This window comes from Anopheles funestus, chromosome 2RL (assembly GCF_943734845.2).
Source record: "Anopheles funestus chromosome 2RL, idAnoFuneDA-416_04, whole genome shotgun sequence".
NCBI lineage: Eukaryota > Metazoa > Arthropoda > Insecta > Diptera > Culicidae > Anopheles > Anopheles funestus.
In genome coordinates, this window is record NC_064598.1 from 40563527 (window position 1) to 40589183 (window position 25657).

The 25657-nt window shown below is 39.9% G+C and overlaps 3 protein-coding genes across 7 annotated transcripts; 1 reads left to right on the forward strand and 2 right to left on the reverse strand.

Moving 5' to 3' along the window:
- Nucleotides 1-104: 104 nt before the first annotated feature.
- Nucleotides 105-18863, reverse strand: LOC125764882 (glycerol-3-phosphate acyltransferase 1, mitochondrial). Of its 5 annotated transcripts, none has more exons than XM_049429529.1 (9): nt 10223-10452; nt 9420-9837; nt 5132-5321; nt 4538-4648; nt 3040-3387; nt 2486-2956; nt 2109-2404; nt 1002-2029; nt 105-931 (listed from the first exon to the last, which is right to left on the reverse strand). In XM_049429529.1, the coding sequence occupies exons 2-9, from the start codon at nt 9482-9484 to the stop codon at nt 756-758; spliced, it is 2685 nt and encodes an 894-aa protein (XP_049285486.1). In that variant the 5' UTR covers nt 9485-9837; nt 10223-10452; the 3' UTR covers nt 105-755. The 5 variants fall into 5 exon arrangements, with proteins under 5 accessions (XP_049285486.1, XP_049285485.1, XP_049285487.1 ...); XM_049429528.1 differs by having other exon boundaries at nt 9420-9852; XM_049429530.1 differs by lacking the exons at nt 9420-9837; nt 10223-10452 and adding an exon at nt 18590-18863.
- Nucleotides 17894-24936, forward strand: LOC125764885 (proclotting enzyme-like). Its single transcript, XM_049429535.1, has 8 exons — nt 17894-18158; nt 22423-22717; nt 22775-22858; nt 22931-23207; nt 23304-23392; nt 23451-23548; nt 23624-24183; nt 24258-24936. The coding sequence occupies exons 2-8, from the start codon at nt 22600-22602 to the stop codon at nt 24835-24837; spliced, it is 1806 nt and encodes a 601-aa protein (XP_049285492.1). The 5' UTR covers nt 17894-18158; nt 22423-22599; the 3' UTR covers nt 24838-24936.
- On the reverse strand, nt 19201-21743 carry LOC125764886 (uncharacterized). The gene is made up of 3 exons (XM_049429536.1): nt 21301-21743; nt 19800-20262; nt 19201-19735 (listed from the first exon to the last, which is right to left on the reverse strand). The coding sequence occupies exons 1-3, from the start codon at nt 21545-21547 to the stop codon at nt 19288-19290; spliced, it is 1158 nt and encodes a 385-aa protein (XP_049285493.1). The 5' UTR covers nt 21548-21743; the 3' UTR covers nt 19201-19287.
- Nucleotides 24937-25657: the final 721 nt, after the last annotated feature.

Here is a 25657-nt window from a genome sequence, read left to right on the forward strand (position 1 = left end):
ATCTTGACCATAGAAATATATGTTTTTCTTTGATTTTATTTACCCTGTATCGAATCATACTGCTTTCGGACCTATACAAACATGACTACGTATAATCGACTATGTGCTTAATATAAGAATCATTTTGTGTATTTCATACAGTTAATTTCGAATCAATTCTAGTTACTTGTCCGGCACATACAAATTGAATAAACTTCCTCTCACAATACCCGCATGTGATTTTCCTTTCTGGTAAAGAAATACCATCTCGAGTTCTAAACGATTTGTACCATGTGAACATAGTTTCTCATGATCGTACCTGATATGAATTGCTTGTTGTTCATATTTAATACAAATCTAAAACGAATTAGAAACAAATCGTCTTCAATGGAAATTATGATGTCCGACCGCGGTTGATTGAGCAATTATGAAGTATGTGTTCCTAAGCTAAAAAAAAAACAACAACAATATTCTTTTCCACAAACTATTGTATATCATATAGGCAACGTCGCATCGTATGCCCGCCAGTGACATTTTGGACTGTAAATTTTCGTTTGTGCTTTCAGCATAAATTTCGGAGGAGTACAAACAGTCTTTTGAGGTTTCAAAATCAAATCACAAACCTTGCTTCTCGTTTTTCCTCCTAGCTTTGTTTGCCTTAGTCTTTAGACACGCATTACATGTATTGCTGGCAATCGCTTGTTTAACGAAACGATTGTGGGTTTGGTATCGCGTAAGGATAATTGTAATGCAAACGGTCATTTTCCCATCGCTTTCTAAACCGGTACGAAAATGTGCACCTGTTGTACTATGCTTTGCAGTTCCGCCATTACATCGAATGGTGCTTGTAGCGAAACCAATCTTACACCATTGTTGTTTGTAATCTCGATATACGATCGCTTCTGGAACACCTTGAGGCAGTTGCGTACTGTGTCGGTGGATATGCTTTCACCTGCAATGATAGAAATAAACGGTTTTTTAATAACGCTCCGCTGCTTCACCCTTACTAAGCTAATACCAACCGTATTTGCAGTCTCCAAGCTCAACGCGCGTACTCATTTCTTTGATGCACATGCGAATAAATTCGGATTCGACTATAGAATTACCATCAAGCAAATGGTGCAGTGATGATGCCACTGCCGAATATGTATTACTAAATGGAGCCAGCACCGATTGCAGTACAAGCCGATCACAGTGCTTTTCTGCGGGGAAGTGTATCCGGGTTTCATCATCGTCCATTCCGTATCTACCACCAGATATGGATTTATATTGGTCATCGAAATAATCATCCAGCTCTTCGTCATTTACGTCCAATCCATCACATTCCAGATTCTGCGCCAGTTTCCGTGCCATCGTCTGTTCCTCGGTTAACTCCTGCTCCGGTTGTAATAGGATCTCCCGAAGACACAGGTCCTGCAGCGTGTTCTCTATCACTGTTTCCAGCTTCTGGCACGGTTTGCATAGAATGAACTCGTATATCAGCAGTTCCGCAAACTCCATACACATTTCGAGCAATGCTCTTCTGCTGACCGTCACCTCTTCCACATGATCGTGCCGATCGGTGTTCGTTTTACGCTCAATTTCACGCTTCAGTAAATTTGCGCACGTAACCACAATCGATTCTAGCGCAAAGTGAGGTAGAAGGCAGTTCGAATAGTACGACAGCTCAATCACGTTGGGAATCATAACAACCGGTTTGATAAACAATTGTCCATTGCGCATTTCCTTGGTCACCAGGCCGGGGCCGAGTAAATCTGTCGCGTAGCGTATTACGTCTTCTGAGGCACCGGTAAAACCGAGATCGCGCACCCCATTCAAAACGGCACGTAATTCATCGAGCGCCTCTATCAAAATGGAAAGCGGTGCTCCATCTCGGAAACGGTTCAAAAGCAGGAATGCTAAAGCATTTGTTGTCATGACGGATGTGGCACGTGCACTGTCATATACCACGTGACGCGCAATGTTGTCGATCAGCTGACGTTGATCCTGCTCTTCCTGCACTACATCCGTACCGAACAAAGAAGAGGACGATGGTTTGTGTTGCAGTCGTCTGAAACACCAGCCGAAACGAAAAGGCATTCCATTTTAACAACCAGCTGAAGAATAAAAATATTCCACAAAATACTTACCGCATCTCCGGTGTATAATTGTGCGCGGTGTCGGTTTTACGCAACGATTTGACCAGCTCGCTTAGCGAGAACGGCTCATTGAAATCGATCCTCATTAGTCCGTAACGGGCTTTCAGTACCTTCATAATAGCAGACGCGGCCGAAGCAAAGCTTTCCGGTATTTTCTTCTGGCCCAGCTGCTCGCGCACAAAATTTCCATCGACTAGCTTTTCGTAATTGATCGACACTGGAACAAGCAGTGCATCCGAGATACTTTTATCATTGAATGCATCAACAATCACTGAAAGAATGCCACTCTACGAAAGGAAAGGGAGGAAATGAGAAATTATTATTTAACTATAAATCCTATTATCAGATAAGATCACCACTAAACCTACCTTTGGCATACAAGGTTTACCCGTGCGGGTGCGACCGCCTTCGATGAAAAATTCTACATTATGACCAGCCGTCAAACACTTCTGCAAATACGTGTGCAATATAGCACGGTACACGTGATCCTTTTTGCCAGTTAATGGGTCGATCTTGCGCTTAATGAAGAATGCTCCATCATATCGAAGAATGCTACCGAACACGGGAATGCGAAGATTGTCCCCACCGGCTACCAACGGACATTTGATGTCATTGTTCAGCAGAATGAAGCTAACCATAATATAATCCAGATGACTGCGATGAAGTGGCAGGAAGATAAGCGGCACGTCCGGGTGCTTCTCGATGGCGCGTTTTATCATCTCCACCTGCGCTGGATGTGCAGCCACACCGGACATAAAGCAAGGCAGTAACTTATACAACACCCACGAGGTAATGCGCAACACCAAGTTGGAGATCTTCGATCGCATACCAATCAGGATCTGTAGCGAAGGTAAAGTAGAAGAAAAAAGCAGGATCAATTGAAAGTTGTTTCTTCGTCTAAGTGGTTTTGCTAAGCACTTACCTTTCCCGCTCTTCGTTCATGATTTTGAAGCATCTTACTGTAATAGCTATCTTCGTCGAAACTTTCATCATTTTCCGCCAGTCCAAGTTCTGCTCGCTTTTCATTGATCGATTCTTTGACGGCCATATCCAGCGCCTCCTGTACGCGTTCATCGGGCAAAACGGCTCCAGCCACTTGTGGGTAGGGAAAGCGACGAACACGTGTTGCCTGTGCCAAATGCGGACACCAGACGCCCCAGTCGAACGATCCTGGATTGTTGGCACGAGCATACTGCTCACCAGCGTGCGTTGTTACGCGCAGAATGTCTATCGCATGACGCCGCCGATCATCTGCACCAAGTTGAGGACGCTGTTGAAATATTTCGTTGTGCCGGAGGTAGAATTTAGAAAACAAAGCAATACACAGATTAGATTCAGTTCGTAAAGTTGCATGGCATGAGCAACGTGATGAAAAACACCCTTGCGCACCCAAACGTGATCGAGCTGATAGATGCGATGTAGGCATTCGTTACCAACACTTGCGCCGGCGGTTCCAGAGCGGTTAGATAACGACCACCTTGCAGTCCAGCCACCCGTTGCCAACATTGTGCATTTTCTAACTAAGTTGTACACTAGTTTACCAGAAAGTTACTAATATATGATAAAAAATTTCACTCAAAATGTATAGTCAATCAATTTTCCTAGTCATGACAGTCTACGCGACCGACAACTGAATAAGTTTGACAACCTACGATTGCACTCCCATGTTTTTGGGAGGGTAAAAATAGAATTTTAACCCGTGACAATTGCGAGCAATGCGTGAACTGGCAAACGTAAACGTTCCTGAGGGGCAAATAAGCTTCAAATCTCTCAGTTTCTTGGATGACGGCTAGCATCATCATCATCATCATCAACGCCATAGAAGCGATAGTCAAATAGTGAGATGGTGCGAGAGACACGATATCATGTAATGCGCGTATATAATTGCATGCGAGCGAGAACAGTCGCGTGAATGATAAGTATGCAAGAAATATACCAGACGGCGGCAAGCATTTGCTCGATCATTTAGTATACGTATCGGGAGCAGCAAAAGAAGTAGTAAAATGCGAACGTGACTGAACCTCTACTTGCTAACGATATTCGTTCATGTTATGTTTTCAATATAAAGTTTAAATAAATTCAGAGTTATTAAAAAAAATCATAAATTAAACGATGAATACGAATATAACTGAAACATAGTACGATTCTTAAACCTTGTCATGTCAATTAAAAGAGTGATTAAAAGAGTGAACAACAGATTAAAGATAAGTAATAATAAAGTAAAATGCCGTATACCGTTTAATGAAATATTTTAAGGTTAGTAATATTAATAAGTCACACATAGTACAAGTGATGTGCAAAATTATTAAACAATTATTAAAGATTCATTTGTCACAAGGAACCGGACGATCAGTGCTTATGATATGGTTTGTATGTGATTCCAAAATGTGAACTTATGATAGATACGCTAGCAAACTTACGCTTTCTGTCGGCGAGCAGTGTGGACATGCCATGCCAGGAATTGGTTTTAATTCCGGTTGTACGTGCGTTATCGGCATTTCCTTTATGTGGAAGAGACTTTGTTGTCGCACCTGCGTGTGTCGTACGTTATGACGAAACATAAATACGTCCAGTTTGTAAATTAATCCAGCATATCAGGATCGAAAGTGGTCGTAATAGGTTTTCCAGCAGTTGTAGGATTGATGATAAATATTTTATTTTTTTGGGGAGGCGTGTATTGTACATGGTATAATGTGCATATGCAAAGAGCGTGTGTTTTAACAACAATTCCGTACGTACAATGATGGATTGCAAATTAAAAAAATAAAAATATCATAAATTAAGAAAAAAAACAAAACAAAATCATATATTAGAATAATAAGCATAGATTCTGGCACCATCGGTGGTTTGTGCGAGGAAAGGAAAATAAATTATAATAAAGTTATTTACAAACCCAAAATCCAGCAGCAACATAACACAGCACAACGATTGATCTAATCAGATTAGTTACACCGAGTGTGTCAGTTCAGTACGATTTACTGCATGTTTGTATGTGGATCGTTTTCTTTACATACCTGTCGATCAATGTCCGCATTCAACTCACGCTGCCGTCTTCCAGCCTCACCGAAACGCTTAAGCATTGAGTAGGTCGAAAAACCTCCATTTTGTTGGTTGTCCGTACCCGGACCAAACATGCTCGGTAACCGGAACGACCCGTATGCCTCCTGTACGCGGTTCGATATGATATCAACCATATCGATTGCTCTATAAAAAAGGGTAAAAAAATATATTAACAACTGAATATTTAGAAAAAAATGTTATGTATATTATTAAAAAAATAAATTACTCATCTGCAGCAGGATTTAAATTTGTTTCGTTATAATAGGAAAACTTAAAATAAATTGTCACTCTCCCACATAGACAGCTACTAACCATAAGTAGAAAAATATCTACCAGAAAAAAAATCTTTAACACAACAAATGTATAGTTCATCTAAACCTATTCTTCATATAAGAAAAAAAAAACAATAACCTACAACGTAAATAATAATCAGATAAAAGGCAATTTTCCCACTCCAAGCAGCAGTTGCATCAAGTACTGATAATCCCCCCAACCACTTACGCGCCATGTGTGCTCAAACGGATGGGAAATAAATATTCGATGATCCTTTTATTTTTATACACCCCGCTAATCTGAACAACATGAACTTTGCACAACAGAAGGATTTACAGTTCCCAAGCACTCCAAGTGGTGGAAATACACTCGATCTGCCCCACACACAATCTGCTTTTGCGCTTCGTTTCCCGATGAACCAATTCCGATAAACATTCAGCAAATAAGTCATCATCTAATCAAAGTCCAAAGTCAACCAAATCGTTCCATCAAGCTGCTTTAGGCTAATGACCTGCCGGGCCAAGTACTTAGTCGCTATGGCGATATTACCAAGCACGTAACGAACGCAAAAGATAAATGCAACTCATTATGGTAAATCCGTTACCAAACATGTTTGATTATCAACCAAATTGATAATGTTCCATCGGCAAGTGTCAAGGTCGAAGGGCTAAGATCAGACCAACACGAAGAAAAGGGATTTTTGAAGCAGACAATTCTATAGCAGATAAGGTTTTTTTTTACCAATAATCACCACCAAGATAAGTGCCACTTAACAGGAAGTGGATCAATATTTGTAATAAATGAGGAACGAAGCGAATGGTAGCAACAGGTAAATATAGTCATGTTTATGGCTAACATTCATACAACAAGCGATACTAGCGAGGGCAAAAAAGGTACATTAGGAAAGGGAAGACCGTACTCTGAAGGTACTGATACATTTACAAAATGTTCCACCTGCTCTCCACCTGACCTAGGGGGGAAAACGATGATCGCACTTGTCTTCAATTGTTTACAGAACGAACAGCGAAAGGGAAAAACATCAGCAGCAGTTCGCGGTTAGAAATGCAATCAACCGTCAATCAATCGATTTTCCCTTACGTACTTATCAAAATTGCTAATCTAATCCTACAAAGCGTTGTTTCGAGGGAATGGTTTCTGTACCGGTCGGTCAACAATATGAAAGTAATCACCTCACCATAAACGTCTCTAAATACGTGAGAACACATTCAATAATATTCGTGGATGAAGTTCGCAATATAACGAGCAATTATGTAAGTAATATTTTTAAATTCATCAGAAATCAACTTGTCCATCGTACAGGTACCAGATTGAACACGAAAATCGAAGCTAGTGTCTTCTGCGTTCTACATGTTGTTCAACGGTTCAAAGGAGCGTTCAACTGTATTTGCCTCAGAGAAAGAGTTAATTTGGCCCTATACATGATGGGAAGAAAACGGCTAACTACCAATTGCATGTGGCATGTTGGCTTAGTTGCGTTTTCTATTGCCATCGGCGGCCTTGACACTCTCGTACGCAACGCAACTTTAGTGCGCAACGACGATATGTTACGAACGAAAAAGAACAACAAACGACACAAGCTTTGCAGTGACTCGATCATTGAACAAAACGAGTTTAATCGTATTGAGTAACCTCAAACGCTGCTACATCTTCAATTGTTAGTATTTATGAAACTTAGTACAATACAATCATACTGATGCCTGACGATAATCGTGCGGTTTTTGCGCAATAAAGACGAGCTAATACATTCGCGTAGCGTCATTTCAACAGAAGATTTCATTTGTCCTGTTTTGTGACCAACTTCACTTCCTGACTTTGTAATAGTGGTGACACCCCATAACCCAAAAACGGTGGCCATTTTGGTGCCATCCATTGCATGGCTGATTAATGGAATCATGTTAATAAAGGTGACTGACGTAAAATGAATAAAGAATAACGCTAAACGGTATCGAAAGTAAGGAGAAAGAACTCCATTTCTAGCTCATGTATGTTTGTAACAATATAGCTACAATAGAGGCCAACACTGATCCTGATCTTAAGCTTTTATCAGCACAAATTCGCGACCTTTTGAATGCAATTATTACACAAATATATCACGGTGGACGTAGATTCACGGTAGAATGTAGATTTTTTACTTTTGTAACTGTTAAAATATATCTTAGTTTTAAATAATAAATAAATTTATAAAAAGAACTCAATATTATCTTCATTTTCCATGGTGCTACTGTAGGCCAACATAGTTTTATTCTTCTCTATAATAATAACAAACTAACAACCTCTACGCAAAATTAGAAAAAGGTTATTTTTATAGCAAAAAGACAATCAACAAAGAACGTTTTGTATAAACGCAACAAAGCAGATAGAAAGTTTCTTCTTGTCGATCTGAAGCAGCTGTGACAACTGTGGAATTACACTGAGACCCACCACCTCGACCGGGAAATCCATGTTTGAGAGTAAAAAAACAGAATGCAATTGAACATAGGTTGAGGGGGGGTTCGACAATGTGTAAAAAGCTGCTACTGCAGGAACTTGTTGTATGCAATTAACGTCATTAAAGAGGTTTAAGAACCTTATTTTATATTTAAGTTTAAATTTGTGTTGATTTAGAACCATTTTGAGTAAACATTAAGACACAATTAAAATTTACATTCTAACAGAAACGATTTGCGTAGTTTACTGTTTAATGTGGCACACCATTTAAGGAATTTCGGCCAGACGACACGTTCAAGGTGCGCCCATGGAAACGTTTATACATTTTTCTCTAAAGTTAGTATTTGATATAGTTTTTAATAATTCTTGAATCTACCTTCCTGATTTACAAATGCGGAATATTGGCGCTCATTCCAACAACTTATGAAATAAGCAACATCTAACTGCCTTGAGCCATACGCACACTGAAAGCAATCTTGAAATGTTTTTGATGTACACACACTCCTTCTTCTTCATAAACACAACTGCTAACACATAGCACATCATTATGCCCTTTACAATTGAAGCACTTGAGTGTTTAAATTTCTGCACTGCTTCCACACAAACCACGTATTCAAATTGAAATCCATTGCGTGACGCGGTTAAGTGAGTTATTCAAATTCACACACATTGTCCGAGCGTTCCTGCCTCAATTTCAGAAGAGTTCCGATTAATCACAGCCGAACCCATCTATCGTAGCAAGAGGATCCAATGTTGGCCAGTGTACCAATGAAGCGAACGAGCTGACATTCCTTGGCACTGCTTACAAAAAAACCCCAACTAAATTGGCCGGAACAGCAATAGTACGCACGTAGCAACCAATGTCACCGACACCCTCACGACTGGGCACCAGAATGCACGTCTTTTTCATTGGTTTTACCTTCGGGTGCGTCGAAGGAAGGCGCACATTGCTTCCATATACCGCATTGAACGTTTACGCGTACTCCCATAAAACGAGGATTTGCACTTGACACGTTCCGATTCACTCGTACTTCCGGAAATCGGGCAACCACAGCCGGCAGTAGTCTGTCCGTATCTGTAACCATCTGCAAATCTTCCATTGCCATTGGGCCTATCCGATGTGCACGATCTGCAAGGTTTGCAATCGATCAACGAAACTACCGGGGGATCGCTATTGATCACTTGCCGGATAAGACAAACCCACGGTGCTCAAGAAATCGTACAAAGTAAAAAGACATGTTGACTCTACTGCCACGATTTTACACAAACACCACTAAGGCTGGCGCAAGTAAACGGAAGAGGTACAACGAAAGGTCAATTCAAACTGTCAGAACAACTGTTGATAACGAAGATCAGTACGGTTGACTCGTTTCGCCGATCTGGAGCGTGATCAGTGCATACACGAAAAAAAAAACAACATTGAAGGTTCCCCAATACAGTGATTTCATGATCACTGATCAACGCATGATCACACCATCCTAATGTCGGGTTATATATGTCTTCGATTAGATCGATTCTTACCGTTCTTTGTTGAAGAAGTATCCAATGATGCAAAGGAACAACAGCACCTCTAAAATTCCCAGCATTTTGATGTGCTTTGAAGGTTTACCGCATCCAGCAATATAAATAACTCTTTCTTCTTATCAACTGATCTTCGACGAAGGCGTTTAAGTGCAACGCTACTTGACAAGCGCAAGGACTAATGTCCTGTGATACCCCCCTTTGATGCTCGGATTAGGCTTCACAGTATGCACTTTAAAGCTTACAAATCATCACAAATCAACACTTTTCATAAAAGTAAATAACAACACTCCAACGTTGCATATCCTGCGATCAGGACACTGAGACCTTTTTTTTCCAAGCGACACTCTCTCACTGGTACAGTCTTTGGTGTTTTCCTTTCACTTTTTAGCCGCTATACCAACAGAGCATGACGTTACTGTCGAAATGTTTGCTATTACAATGGCAACGAAGATAGTACAGAATCGTTTTTGGCACCGGTCCAACAAACGAAAACAAGTGAAACAAAAACCCCTCCCGGCCCTGTGTATACAGAAATACCACAATCCCGAGTCTTTGATACTCGCGGCTAGCGCGAACACCGCGTGATCAATGCTGGCTCATCAATGGATGGTACTACTTCGTCGGCATTGATCAACCGATCGATACACGAACATCAATCGACATACACTCAGCTTGTGCGATAAATTGTATCAAATGGTACACAAATGTCGTCGATGCTTCTATAACATTTCCACTTTGTGTATGCATCTAAACTGGGACAAAGAAGATGATTCCAGCTCCACTTTCACCACTGTGAGTACCAAGAACACGGCCCAAGATGCACGCACATGCACGAACCGTTGACTGTCGCGGACGGGGAACGTATAATCACTAATCAAGAAACCCAACTATCTCTCCCCGGTCGCGCACGCTGATGCCATCCGTCTGACCATATCCGACGACGATAGAGAAGCTATCGAGTGACTGCCGGCACCGAGCGCCGTTCGCGATGATTTTGTTCGTCCACAATCGCAATTCGCACGCTCCCGAACCCCGTTGTTGCCCGCGTACCATCCCCCCGATCTGCCCCTTTTCAGAAGGTTTTGATTCTGAGGCTTTCAGGCGGAAGATTACATGCCATCGCACGCACACTCGCAAAAACAACCCCCTCTGCGCTGCAGCACAGCATTCACAACATTCCGCCGGCCTCTCCCGAGCGCAAGTTTTCGCGCGTGAGCCGCGCAATTCATTCGCACAGTTGGCGAACACAACAAAACCACACTTCTCACAGACAAGTATATGCTCGAACGTCGATCGGTGTGCGTGTTCCGGCAGCGTATTAGCAGCAGGTTGACTGATAACCCCGTGCGCACATTGGATCCGTTGACGGTGGTACCCCTGCTGACACAACCGATTCCGATTCCGAACGCTGGTTGGAGGCAGGAATGGGAAGAGGAAGGACAAGCAGTTCGGCATGGTACAATGTACTCCAAGTACACTAATGCTACACAGTACACTCAGCATCGCCCCCGGGAGTGTCTTCGTTGTCGTCTTTGTTCGCATATTGTCGCACGGAGCAAAATCCAACAGCACAACAATCCGATAAGAACAGACAGACCGTCGAATGCCCTTAGCAAATGGAAGCAAACCGAACCGAATGAAGGGAAACAAAATGTGTGAAAAAAGCCCTCAAAACACGATACGACAATATCTGCTCTTCACATTAAAGCAATTGGTAAAATTCTTGTAAATTATTACATTACATATTTACATGCATAGGTGCAAGCAGGAGTACTCAATAAATACACCACTGAGTCACTATTGGACACCAGTGTCAATATGTAATATAAAGATATAAAGCAACAAACCGGGTCACCAGGAGACGAAGCTCGAATAGGAAATAAAAAGATCAGTCGAAGGAAAATAACATCGTAAATATTATTGTTATGTCTTTGTGCTGCGTATGCAAGAAACCAACGAAAAAAAACCCGCTCATCAACGATCATGCACTGGCAACACTTTCTTCTTGCGAGCGTAACGCTGACCAGCCTCAACAGTTAGTATCGTGTCCTAGAGAATCGTTTGAAATAGCGATAAATAAAAACAAACTAAATAACCAAGCACAAATGAGCTTGCAGTGCCCCCTGGCAGTGGGCATTATTATTACATTGAATAAAGTGTTTCCACAGATAATAGTTTAATCACAAATGATCTGTAATGTTCAATGTAAACGTAATTTTAGTTAAATTTTAATAAAGTATGTGAAACAATGAAAACGATACAATGCTATGTTAATTTAAAAATATACAGCCAAAAATATTGATTAATGATCATGTGTTAACAAACATGTGAATCAAATTGATTCAGAATTTGCGCAATGAAATTATAATTTAAAAAAAATATATATATAAGAAATATTTGAAATACAATTTGACACATCTTATGCATTCTTTTCAATCAATAGAAAACAATCGTAACAAGAGAAATAATGGAAAAATCCAAACGATTGTTTAAACATAAAAAAAATTGATATCAGAAAATGATTTGCTAAGCAACAGGCGCAAACGCACGTCTACAGACATTCGATTTAATTCACACGAAATCCTTCAAATTCCGCCACACTTCACAGAATCTAGCGTTTGCTTATCATCATCCAAAAGGCGCACACTCCCGATGGATGTACAAAGTTCAGTTTGCCCTTTTGCAACAGTACCAGAAGTTCAATATGTCAGGGCACATGGGGGTTAGCAGGGGTTAGTAGCAGTAACGCATCACCGCCCTGCAAATCCCAAATTCATCGAAGCTACTTTATTAATCAATGTGATTAGATAAGAATCAAGAGCAAAAAAAAACAAACGCCTCGTTATTCTGCGAATATTGTCCGAATAAAAGCCCCCAAAAAAGTTGCCCTTTTGCAACAGTACCAGAAGTTCAATATGTCAGGGCACATGGGGGTTAGCAGTAGTGATGGGAAAAGTTCCAAAAAAAAAGGAACGGTTTGAAAACGTTCACTCTAGGAAAGGAGCGGAATCACTCCAACAGGTTTTTGGACCTGGTCCTACAAAAAAAAATTATGAGCCTGGATATGTGCTGACCGGGGGGGGGGGGGGGGTTCCGGTGGAGCGGGGGGGAGTAATATTGCTTTCGGACGTTGTCAAGAAATATAATATAATATACCGTTTAAGTTGTTTTACATGGAACATTCATTCTTAATTCGTTCACTTTTAATTCCTTTTGAAACATTATTCCTTTGCTTGTATCGACAACTCGGTGATCTGTGCTTGTTAATATATGAAAATCGTGAACGAACGAAACGAGAATTAATTTTTACTAACAAACTACTTTTTTGCAAAACTCTTACCTACCATAATTGTAATTCAGAAAAATCAATTCTTCAATTTTTTTGGATTTTAATCTATTTCTACGCTCGGTGGAAATTTGCCCTGTTTTAGAGAAAATTCTCTCACATGGAACGGATGTAGCTGGAACACACAACCGTTTCAGCATGAGATTATATAAGTTGGGATAAAATATTTTATTTTGCTTCCACCAGTTAAGAGGATCACCATTTCTAGTAACATAAATATCTTTCATAAAATTTTCTACCTCTCGGGTTACACTGGCTCCAGGATGCAACGTTGTTTCCCTATTGCTTAATTTTGAGTCGTAATTGGCCCACAAGCGATTAACTATTTCTTGATCAGGTTCAGCAGAGTTTGCAGAACTAATTTGTACGGGTTGGTTTTGGGTTTGGTCGTCAATGATTATTTGTATTATTCTTTCGTACGTTTTTTTAAATAATTCTGCATCTTCCATGAATCCTTCCTGCTTATATCTAGGATCCAAAAATATCGCTTCCACCACAATATCATTATCTTTTACATGTCTTAGCCTCTCCAAGGTTTTCTTTAACAACGTTTGAACCAAAATTCGCACTTCTTCAATTAAATTTGGGTCGCTCTGTGTTTTCCTTAACTCTGCAATTAAAATTCGACATATTACACCCATTTTTGAAAGAGTAACTGTTTTCTCCGCAGATACTTCAGTAGTTGCCAAATTAAACAGCTCTAGTACCGAAATTGCTTGTTCCATAATAACCCAATCTTTTTCTTGCAACTTGCTATGAATATTTAATATTGCCAAACAAGAAAGTAATGGTTCTTTATTTTTTAAAAATCTAGCAAGCATGTCGTTTGTGGAATTCCACCGAGTTGCAACATCTTGCTTTAGTTTTAGAACTTGACACTTGAGATTTTTCTGCATTTCCTCAAGTTTTTTGGTGGCCTTAGAACTTTTTTTAAAATGTCTAACAATGGACTTGACTTCATCAACAGTGGGTTTTATTGACTTTTCGATTCCTTCCTGCACAATAAGATTGAGACAATGTGCAAAACAAGGAACATGACTAATTTTGGCAGAATCGGCTGTTGATTTCATATTCGATGCATTGTCTGTTACTATTGCAATAATTTTATCTTGTATCCCAAAATTCGACAGAACGGTTTTTAACCATTGTGCAATATTTTGACCTGTGTGGCTAATCGAAAATTCCGAGCATTCTAATAGAAATGAACATAAATGTGCATCATCATCGATGAAATGTGATGTAACAGCATAGAAGCTAGTGTTGTTGATATTCGTCCATCCGTCCATAGTTAAAGAAACTGATTTTGCAGAAGAAATTTTAGATTTTACTTTGCTTAAAGTTTCTAAGTACATGCTAGGAATTAAAGCATGAGAAACTGTTTTTCTATCGGGCAAATCGTAGCTTGTGTTTAACGTTTTGATAAAATCCTGAAAACCTGGCTCTTCAACGATTGAAAAGGGATGATATCCAGAAAAGATCATTGCGGTTAATTTTTTATCTATTTCTCGTTTCGTATTTACAGGTAAAGGTTTTTTTATATATCTATCCATCGTATTTGGTAATGAAACTGGTACAGAAGTCATAGAAGAGCCGCTTGAAGTTCCTGGGGTATTGGATGTTACATTTGAAGAAGAAGCAGGTGTAGAACTATCCTGTAAGTTTTCAGTTGTCCTTGTTGTAAGAGGTACCGTAGGATGTTTTCGAGATAGATGCCTTTTCAAGTTGGATGATGATCCGGAAGTGAAGGTTAATAATTTGTGGCAATAACGACATTTTGCTTCATAACTGTTCTCCTGCCGTTCAAAATGTTGCCAAATGTTTGATTTCAAATTATTTCTTTGTGCCATTTTTCTGTAATAAACAAACCAAAAAAATCTGTTGACAGGGCTGAGAATAATAGTGATTTACGTTTGTCAAAAAAAGTAAAATAATAAAAAAAATTTCACATTCACCTAATCCTAATTATTCAATTAATTTAAAGAAATAATACGAATTTTATGTATAAAAGATATTTTGTAAAACAAGACAGGTTTGTTTGTACGAACGAATTTGTATTAACATATTCAATAACCGTGCAAATTTTTTAAAGTTTATTTTCTGGTTTCATATCTTGCGCTCATATATATTCGTGAAATATAATCACTTTTAAAAACACTACCTAAATTATTAAAAAATCACTTACCTTTTTGATATTTGTTGAGGATGATGATGAGAATAATTGTTATAAAAACTTGCAATTTCAAATGTAGCTCGTTGAGATTTGCGTCTACGTCTTAACCACAGGTATGACAAAATTTTTGTCAAATCAGTATTATAATAATCTTTTACGTTGTTGCAGATTAAACTTTCACTCCTTTTGTAGTTAGCACTAGTGATGCTGCTTTTGTCAAACGAAATTAGTCATTAAATGAGCACGTGACAAAGGGACAGTTCACACTACATAGATCGATACTCGTTCAGTTGAACGTAATGTCTACTTTATCAGTTATCACTCCCTTGTACTTAGGATAAACTTTTGCATCAATACTGAATTCCACTTGTACTTTTTATGTAATTAGCACTGTTGATTGTGTTTTTGTTTTACGAAAATCACATTTGGATGCATAAGGGTCCGTGCACTACATTAATGCAAGTGTCAATTCACGTTCATCTTTCATTTGAAAATAATTCTGTGCTTTATCACATAACTCTTATGCACTCAAGACAAACAAATGTCTTCTGTTGCTCGTCTCATCTCGCCACATTAATATAATGTAGATTACATCACTTCATCACATCAATTTGCACCACTTTTAACACGCTTAAATATGACTTCTTGAACAATGACAGAGCTATCGAACGATGTTGCCGTGACAGATGATAGATCGCAATTGATCGCCATACCAGCTTGACGACGTATATGTAATTAATTATTCACACCAATTTTCGCAAAGAATCAAGCATACAAAATCATTTCGAAAGAAATTCTTAAAATTTCGTTGCTCGAACGCTCGATCTACATAAAAAAATCCTTTCAAAAGAAAACTCGGCCAATCCATCCGCGCAGCCGAGAACACTTCCTAAAATCTTGTTGCCCTAGCGCAGCTCCCTACCATTCCCCCTGGGCGTAACCGCATCGACGCAGTCAAAAACAGTTCCTAGAAGAGACACTAACGCGTGCATATCCACATAATATACCGGAAGTGCGAGCGAAACAAAGAATGATTTTCTGTCGGGCTCGGGCCCATGTGAACGACGTGCCGCTCAACGTGGTAAACAATGCATATGAGTTTATAATTTTCGATTCCGGATACGAATTGTTATAAATTTCTCAAGAAAGAAGTAGGTAAGACAAAAATGTTGCGATATTTTGCATGACACCGCCGATACGGAAACGACCCATGAACTGCGCAAAACAGACCATCCAGCAATTGGAAAAAAATGCAAAGGATAATGTTGTGGGACCTTAGAAGAAGGGAAAATCGCAAGACAAGTGCCGGTCTTAAATTTTAGTGCTATAAGTTGTATTGCAAACACACACACACACCCACGGAATCACACACACACACACACACACACACACACACACACACACACACACACACACACACACACACACACACACACACACATATTTAAATATATTTATATATTTATATATTTTTATATAAACATATTATATGTATCACTATTATTCATATATTTATACATTTTATTTATCTTACATTTATAATAACTTAACATTACTTGGATGCATTAAATTTATTTACTCCAATTAAACTCGTATGCATTCATAATCTTCATACAAGGTTCTAACACGAAGATAAATTTCACAACAAAACCCACGAGTGCTAAATTTCACAACAACAACAAAATGCACGGGCTAGCTTATAAACGATAACGACTGAAATTTGGATCCGTTCCTAGGATTGAAATTTGATACCGTTCCTAGGAGTGAATTTTGGTACCGTTCCTAGGAGTGCAATTTCAAGCCGTTCCTAGGAGTGAATTTTGGTACCATTCCTAGGAGTGAAATTTCAAGCCGTTCCGAGGAGTGAAATTTCGATCCGTTCCTAGGTATGAATTTTGAAGCCGTTCATAGGAGTGAAATTTGGTTCCGTTCCAAGGAGTGAAATTTGGTTCCGTTCCAAGGAGTGAAATTTGGTTCCGTTCCTCGGAGTGAAATTTAGAGCCGTTCCTAGGAGTGAACTATGGAACTGTTCGTAGGAGTGAACTATGGAACTGTTCGTAGGAGTGAACTATGGAACTGTCGTAGGAGTGAAATTTCGGAGCCGTTCCAAGGAGTGAATTTTTGAGCCGTTCCAAGGAGTGAATTTTGGAACTGAGGAGCAAAATGTTTTGAACCTGGTGTCGTTCACTCCAGTGATGGAGCGGAACCGTTCCACCAGGTTCGTTCATATTTTCCCATCTCTAGTTAGCAGGGGTTAGTAGCAGTAACGCATCACCGCCCTGCAAATCCCAAATTCATCGAAGCTACTTTATTAATCAATGTGATTAAGAGCAAAATAAGAATCGAGAGCAAAAAAAAGCCTCGTTATTCTGCGAATATTGTCCGAATAAAAGCCCCCAAAAAAGTTGCCCTTTTGCAACAGTACCAGAAGTTCAATATGTCAGGGCACATGGGGGTTAGCAGGGGTTAGTAGCAGTAACGCATCACCGCCCTGCAAATCCCAAATTCATCGAAGCTACTTTATTAATCAATGTGATTAAGAGCAAAATAAGAATCGAGAGCAAAAAAAAGCCTCGTTATTCTGCGAATATTGTCCGAATAAAAGCCCCCAAAAACAAAGCTAGCCAAAAATTCAATGGAATCGCCTAGATCAAACATGCAAAAGCGCTCTGTTTCGTCGCACCTATGGATTGACCTCTTGTACGAACAGATAAGGTTTCCGCAGTCGCAAACGGACTGATTTGTGACGTAAATGAGATGGTACCTATCTCCACCCTATGGATGGAACGGAGTGAACCGAAGGCTCGATGAGACGAACGCGGTCAATTGTACGTTTGCCGGTCGGTCATAACACGAATGGAGAATCGCACGACGCGTGCTTGCTTACTGATACGCCATCGCAATGACTTTTGTGGTGGCGTGATGCTAGAGGCATATGCATAATCGTCTGCTTAAGCATGGTTTAGTGCGAATGCGCATCGTTTGGCATTTGCTATGTAAACAATTTCAGCTTCTTTCCGAGTCAGAATTGATGACGACGTTGATCCGGTCGGCTTTACGGCGTAATGACAACCACCGATCAGTAGCAAGTTGAACGTAAAGGTGTGTGGGAAAAGCTTAGCAATTGGTACCAGTTTAGCATACAAGGACGATCGTCCGAAATAGGCAGACCTAAAATGAGAAAAGCTTAGCCTTCTAGTACACGAACCACATTATGACGGTATGATTAATGTTTACTAATTACGCAACTCACTTGCTTCATTAAATCATCCTCAATGGTCATTGTTTTTTGCTATTTGTGTAAGCAAATTAAAACTATTGAGTGCTCAGGTTCTGTGCCCTGTGTCCGTGCAAGTTTTGATGAAAATAGTCATCGCATTGTACGACCTTTTTTGCCTATAAATAACACTTACGTTCAAACAGATGTGAAAATTTCTCTTTTGGAATATGCAAACCGAAAGGCTTCGAATGATCCGATTTTCGATCATTACGCGGTGCTTGCCGCTTGATAAGGTTTGTTTACGTCTGACGCTTGGTTTAACATATAAACATACCGGTAAAGTGTGATACAGTTTACACAGCTTTTAAAGTAGAAAATATAACTATTTCACTAATAAAAACCGTTCTATTTCACAAAATAATAACGCTTACCTATAAACAACGTTTTACGAAAGTTGAAACGAAGCCACCAATCTATGAACTTTTGTTTTGCTGATGAAACCGTCTTTTTAGTTGCTTGCCTAAAATAAATTGCACTGTTGTATACCATACGACGCACAAGGAACGACTTGAAATTTGATCTTTTACAGCTTTCTTAATATTTTTTGTGAATTTCCTTCGATTTGCCACGTTTTGGATGCTGAGGAGCGGAAATGTTTTCACCGAAATAATTACAAACATCTCTTAACGAAGCTGTCACAACCATTCGACGTTTAACGAAGCAAACGTCAAATGCGTATGCGGCTTTTGACGAAGATGTCAAAAGACGGGATGGGTGGGTGAATTGAAATGTTTTTGACCCGGTTCAATTTGCACTGATGAATTATTATCAATTGATTTTACAAATACGATATTCTAAGCAAAATGTTTCAAAAGATCCTGTATGAAATAAAAAAGAAGCATTAACTAACTGCCGAAATAACACAATTCAACTTTCTCGGGATCTTTGTTGGGTTTTTTTTAAACATCGAGTCGAATCGTAAATCTACCAATTTTGTTTACGGTTCTTTCGTCCTCTAGGACCATTATTTACTCCGCTCAAATAGCTGTCGATATTACATACATTTATTTACTCATTTCTACATCCCTAGAACAACTGTTGCTCTGTTATGGAAGAAATCTTTTTTGTTTTATAAATCTTTCTCATATTCTGCGACAACATACCGAATCTTTTTGATAGCTAGTTCGACTTCCTCATCAGTAATGTTGGTATAAATTACAATTCGTGCGAATGTCCAATCGCGGGCACTCACTTTCACTGCTATGCCCTTGCCATCCGCATCAACAATGCCTGCCTTTATTTCCCCTGGGGCGACCGTAGCCAAACGGTGAGCCAAATCACTCGAATGAACCTGCTTACTGATGATCTGCACCATCAAAATGTTGGTATGCAAATTAGCCACATCTACCTTGAAGATAGGACTTCCCAGCTGATCGATGGCTTCAGCGATCCGTCTCGTTCGAAGATGATCATCTTTCAGCTTTGGAACGATTTCATCCAAAGCACATAGCCCGGCAGCTGCGAGAAATCCAACCTGGCGCATTCCTCCTCCCAATGCTTTCCGCAAACGATGTGCCCTGAAACATTAAAAAAACATTTTAGCTGTAGTATACCGTTTACTATTTAGCATATCATACGCACTCTTTAATAAATTCCTTCGTTCCTAGCAGAATGGATCCAACTGGACAGGCAAGTCCCTTGCTCAAACAAAAACACACGGAATCAACATCCCGTACAACGCGCGATATCGGAAGATCAAGGTACGAGGCCGCATTAAACACGCGGGCACCATCCATATGCACCTTAGCGCCCTTTTCACGACATATCGTAGCCAGCTTCTCGAGCCAATCCAAGGGGAGCACTTTACCGCCGCACATGTTGTGCGTGTTCTCCACCATGACGAGCACCGTGTCGGGTTCGTGGACGTCAAAGCCACGGAATTTTCGTACCAACTCGTTCAAACAGAACGTCCCGTCAGGGTTGTTTCTGATCGTGTTCAGCAGCACACCTGCGATCTGTGCGGCTCCACCCTGTTCGTAGAGGAATCCATGCGCCATATCACCAACAATGGCTTCCGTGCCGCGACGCGAGCAGTGGACCATCACTAGACAAAAAGAGGGAACGAATCAAATTGTATATTTTATTTATCGGAAGCCTAAACGAAATATGGTGTGGAAGATGGTGATTAAAAGTTAAATCGATCATATTGAAATTAATTAACCATTTGACTTTACGCCTTTCTCTTTAAGTTAGACTTTTTCATATGTGTCTCACAACACATTTGATCTGATTACTAACTGTTGCTGTATTCTTAACAAGTTTTTTGATTGCTTCTTCAAAATTCTCAATTTTTTTTCATTTACTATAACTACAACCTCAGATTTAGTGTCAAAAATCATACTTAAAAAATCATTCCTATGTATTGGAGCACGTGGACATACACTGAACGATCGAAATTTGAACTCAAACCACTCTGGGAGTGTTGTTGATTGATGTTGATTAGTGAATTAATGATTGTACCATTTGACCTGAATCTGAATGCTTACTGCTGTAACCAAATTAATTTCTTAATTGACAACAATACATCGTTTGTTTCTACGCACAATTTGCAAATTCGTAAAAGAGATATAAAAGAGTTTAAACAATCGTATCAGAGGAATGCTAATTAATCATTTATTGACTGGTGTCTATTTTCGACGATTCATTATCTAACTCTATAAAACGATTAGAAACATAACGCTTTCTGCGAGATATGTTTCGTATGTATTCGTACGTTAAAGCATTTTATGGCAATGTGGTTTTTTAATTAATTTCAATTACTAATTACTCATTTTTACCAAACATTTCGATAATCTAGTTTTTGTTACGAGGCAAAAGGTATGGATTGAATTTAGCACTATTCGTGGCGTGAAAAAAACCAGTGTTATAATTTATAATTTGAAAAAATTTAAAAATTAAATTTAATTTATTTTACCATTGCATTCAAACCATCTTATGCCACAACAAAACTTGATTTAATAAATTTTCCACAAACAAAACCGGTCCACATCACGGTTAGTTTTGGAACAGCGTTGACCAAACATATGATCAAAGTTTTCGAAACCATAATTCACTTATCTGTAATTGAAACAATCAAACTCACTCGCCAATAAATTTGCCATCGTGCCGGAGGGCACAAACAGGGCCGCTTCCTTGCCAAACATCGCTGCCGATCGTTCCTCCAGCTTGCGTACGGTCGGATCTTCACCGTACACATCATCGCCTACCACGGCGGTGAACATTGCTTGGCGCATGCTCGGTGTTGGCACGCTGATTGTATCAGAACGAAAGTCGACCACACGCACATGGTCCCCGGTACCATTATCACTCGTGGCAGACTGAGCATACATGATGAGAGCGCACTTTTTCTTCCGAAACACAACGTTCACCGCGACTGGCACTTGCTAGACTGTGACCGTGTGGATGAGCACAACAGCGGCCGGTAGTTACGATAAGCGACGAACGTACAGCAAGAAGCATAGGGCGAATGCCAATTCTGTTCGGCAAACTGCGCTGATAAGTCACAATAAACATCTGCTTGGATGCGGTTTATCTCTGTGTGTTTTTTACTGTCGATCGATGTTTGCCAGACTCTTTGGATGCAGTTTGAAGTTTTCAACGTTGAGTAATAAACGGACTGACCGGCTGCGAGCGAAGATCTATCGTATGCTGCAAGATCGTCGAACATAGAATGCGTTATGTTGTCAGCGCATAAATTGAGAGTAATTGAACAGAGATTAATTGAGAATTCGTTTCTTTTCCTTGTATTTTGAGAGAAATTTCTTCTGGTTTAAAATATAATTGTTTTATAGATACTTTAGCGGGCCTCATGTAGAGATTGTGATAATTAAATCGCTTTTAGCTGTTTTTCATCTATTCAATTGCACTATTTTGAACAATCGATTGTTAGACATCTACTCTCAGGGCCTCAATAAAAACATCAGCTCTTTAGGCAGAAAACATACAATCAATTGCGATAAAACGCGATCGTTACCAAGAAGGGTTAATATTTTTGGGGAATACCCTTAAAAGCTTTGGATTTTCCGGAACACGCGACGGTGATGACGAAAGGAGCTTTCGCTTTTGTTTGTTCTTTTTTCATGTGATATTTTGTGCTTTTATTAATTATACTACGCATCGTTAAATCAGACATTCACCGCTGATACTGATGATTATCATCTCCCATTGGAGAAGCTTTGCGTCGCTGTTGATTTGTTTTTTTTAGTTTGTTTATTTTTCGATTAAATTCTGCCTCTTCTTACTCACCGACATGGTCTTCACGGGTGGGGTTCACACAAATCGGAATTAGCTTTTTGTGGAAGGGATGTATTGGGATACACCGGCGAAGCGATAAGTTGTTCTGGCGGACAAGACAAGGTGGTCTACAGCAGCACAATCGTCGATGCACGGCAGTTTGATCTTGGTAGCCGTTCAAGGAACAAGTTTCGAAATGAACAGCATGTATCGGTGGGGTTTGCTTGCATTGGTGCTAACGGTGATCGTTGACGAATCGGGAAGCTGTAAGTTGACCTTAATGTAGCTGAAATTGAAATTTAATTATTTTTGTATCTCCACAGCTAACCCTCAGGAGTATGATGGACGATCAATGCTGCAAGATTTCCGCAATCGTTTTATGACTTACGAGCACATTGAAATTGACGGTTAGTTGGGTTGCGGGGATATGTAAAATCGTGTATTCTTGTTGCATTCTACACATTGTTTCGTTTGTTTAGAATGCCCATTGAAATATCTTCGAACGGTGTACACGGATTTCTGCCATGTGGCCATCATAAAAACAAATACCTCTACGTGTCTGGGAGTGCTGGTGAATGATTATTACATCCTATCGACCGCTGAATGCGTGCCGGAAGATTGGAAGACGATTCATGTACAGTTGCAAAACAATTTCGATCTCCCCATTGCCGATCGTATAGTCTACGGAGACTACAAGTCGCTTAAAGTACGCAGCGATCAGACACCGATTCTGTTGCGTATAAATGGAACGACTGAGTAAGTATAGATCAAAGCGATCGAATGTGAATTCTTATCGATCAGGTAATTGTCTGGATAAATTATGCAGCATATTAACAGCATATATGGCTTTAGTTACAGACTGCCATACGAAAATACGGCCGCTTGTCTTTGGCCAAAGGACAACATTATCTCCTACTCCAAAGTGCAGGATATAGCGTACGGTAAGTCCATAAGCACCAGTAGCTCAATTAAAGTGAACTAAAATCATTTTACTTTCAGATTCCACCTTGGATAATTTCATCCAAAACACGACCGTCTGCTCGGCTTCGATGCAGGAAGTTTGTTTGAATAAAACCTTCGCACAATGGTGTGAAAGGGTAAGTCCGGTAACAGCTGCAAACCCGCGGATGCCCGCGAAGATCATGTGAAACAATTTACATTTTCCATTTCAGAAACCAACCGGTAGTCTGCTGCAGATACGTGATTTGGACAAATACTCCATGCACCCGATGGTGGTCGGGTTGTTTTGCGATGAGCAGCAACAATTCGTTCCGGTATCGAGGTACGCCGACTGGATTCGCGATGTTATTGCTCGTGACCGAATTTTATTCGCAATTCCGGACGCTGGGCTAGGTGAAAAGTGTATCACCAAAAATGATAAGGAAGGTGTCTGTCTGCGCATCGAAGACTGCCCGAACGTTTTCAAGCAGCTGAAAAGTATGGCACGCCAATTAACCTCACTAGAACAATGCGGGTTCGATGGAGATCATCCTTTGAATTGTTGTACACCGGATGATATGTTGAAGGGCGAAGACAAAAAAGAGAAACTGCAAAGCATTGCGCATGAAATCGAACATTGCCATGAGCTGTACGATGTGTACCGAAGGACTACAAAGGAACAGCAGCTTCACTCGCAGCTAGCTCTCATACGCAACGAACACAACAAGGTGGAGTGCGTCGGAACTCTCATTTCGAAGCAGTTCGTGTTAACTGCAGCCCAGTGCGTACTACGGTAAGTTACCTTCCGGGGTAAATATGAATTGCACAACAGTTCAATAGTATTATCACCTTTTCTTTCAATTATAGCATCAACTCAAAACTCAGCTCAGTAAAGCTGGGAGTTACCGCGTTTGATGACAAAAAGGTACAAATACGAACGATCGTGTCGACCGTGATTCATCCAATGTTTGATCATCAATCAAACCACTACAACATCGCCATTTTGACACTGGATACACCTGTTACTATTACCGAGTACAGTGTGCCGGCTTGCATGTGGCCGGAAAAAGATCGTATGCCTGCTAAGCTCACCACAACGGGGTACGATACTATAGCAGACGCCGTAACGTTTAGCACGGTCAACCCACTCTACTACATCGACTGTCGGCTAAAGTACTACTCGAACCTTACACTGACGGAGGCGTGCGTACTACCGGAAATGGACGTTGTTCATTGTGACGAAGAACCGACGGCTTGTGCCGAATCTGGTACGGGATTGTACGGTACCGTGTACATGACGTCGGAATGGAAACCGGTTAACTACGTGGTCGGGATCTACAGTATCGGTGCCCAGTGTGCGCAAAGGCAACCGGCCATATACACACGTGTCAGCGAGTATTTCCCATGGATCAAGGCTGAATTATACTTGATGGCACAGGATTTGTGAAGAGTAAAGCGATGGAAATTATATTACGAAATTTCATTGATTGTATTTTCTTGTAAGCTTTGTAACTCACAAATATAGCTCATAATAAGCATCTTCAAATATGTTGTTATTATTGATTGTTCTGAATTTTTCCTTTTTTTTAATTTAATGATATTTATCTGAAAAAACTGAATCTTTGTTATCTTGTGCAATTCAGTAATTATCCAAACAATCACTTATTTGTTAGTAAAAGAACTTCCCCTCAAACAAAGCATTTGTAGAGTTTGAATACTTTATTTTTAATTACTTGTGGACGTAGAGGCCGTAAGTCTATAAGTGCAACATAGATAAAGCCAAATCTTCTTTATTAAAATAAAATTTGTAAGAACTTTCGCCCTTCTAAGAGCCGCATTAGCATAAAAAATGAAGGGGAATTTCCTCCAAATGCGATAATGTGATTAATGTTGCCTCTTTTGGAAGATGTTGCAAACTTGTTTTTTTAATAGGAATTCCGTCTGGCTCTTGTATCACCCAATCATCTAAACTTGATGTCATTCGTCCGCGACTAAAGCCGGTCCCGTAACTTGTTTGTTTTGATTATATTTCTTCTTTCGTATGCGCTTCGTCTGTACATTTTATTGTCCAGCATCACGAATACCAACATAGACTACAGCCATACACACCATAAAGTACGCGATCGCGATGCGTTATGTTTACCGTTTCGTTGATCATTTGAACCGCTAATCAACCGAATATGTTTGACGAGACTTTTGCTCTCTTCAAAGGTGCATGCTGATAGAGTTAGCTTGTTGTAATGTGTTTGTGAAACACATGCCGGTAC

What these genes read in the sequence shown, in the direction of transcription:
- LOC125764882 (XM_049429529.1), bottom strand. Translation starts at nt 9,484, where the DNA reads ATGCTGGGAATTTTAGAGGTGCTGTTGTTCCTTTGCATCATTGGATAC. An exon ending in TACTTCTTCAACAAAGAACG is followed by an intron (nt 5,322 to 9,419) that starts GTAAGAATCGAT and finishes CCTTTTTTATAG; the next exon opens with AGCAATCGATATGGTTGATA. An exon ending in GCTTGGAGACTGCAAATACG is followed by an intron (nt 932 to 1,001) that starts GTTGGTATTAGC and finishes CTATCATTGCAG; the next exon opens with GTGAAAGCATATCCACCGAC.
- LOC125764886 (XM_049429536.1), bottom strand. Translation starts at nt 21,547, where the DNA reads ATGTATGCTCAGTCTGCCACGAGTGATAATGGTACCGGGGACCATGTG. An exon ending in GATGGCAAATTTATTGGCGA is followed by an intron (nt 20,263 to 21,300) that starts GTGAGTTTGATT and finishes CTTTTTGTCTAG; the next exon opens with TGATGGTCCACTGCTCGCGT. An exon ending in ACGAAGGAATTTATTAAAGA is followed by an intron (nt 19,736 to 19,799) that starts GTGCGTATGATA and finishes TTAATGTTTCAG; the next exon opens with GGCACATCGTTTGCGGAAAG.
- LOC125764885 (XM_049429535.1), top strand. Translation starts at nt 22,600, where the DNA reads ATGCACGGCAGTTTGATCTTGGTAGCCGTTCAAGGAACAAGTTTCGAA. An exon ending in CGTTGACGAATCGGGAAGCT is followed by an intron (nt 22,718 to 22,774) that starts GTAAGTTGACCT and finishes GTATCTCCACAG; the next exon opens with CTAACCCTCAGGAGTATGAT. An exon ending in CGAGCACATTGAAATTGACG is followed by an intron (nt 22,859 to 22,930) that starts GTTAGTTGGGTT and finishes TCGTTTGTTTAG; the next exon opens with AATGCCCATTGAAATATCTT.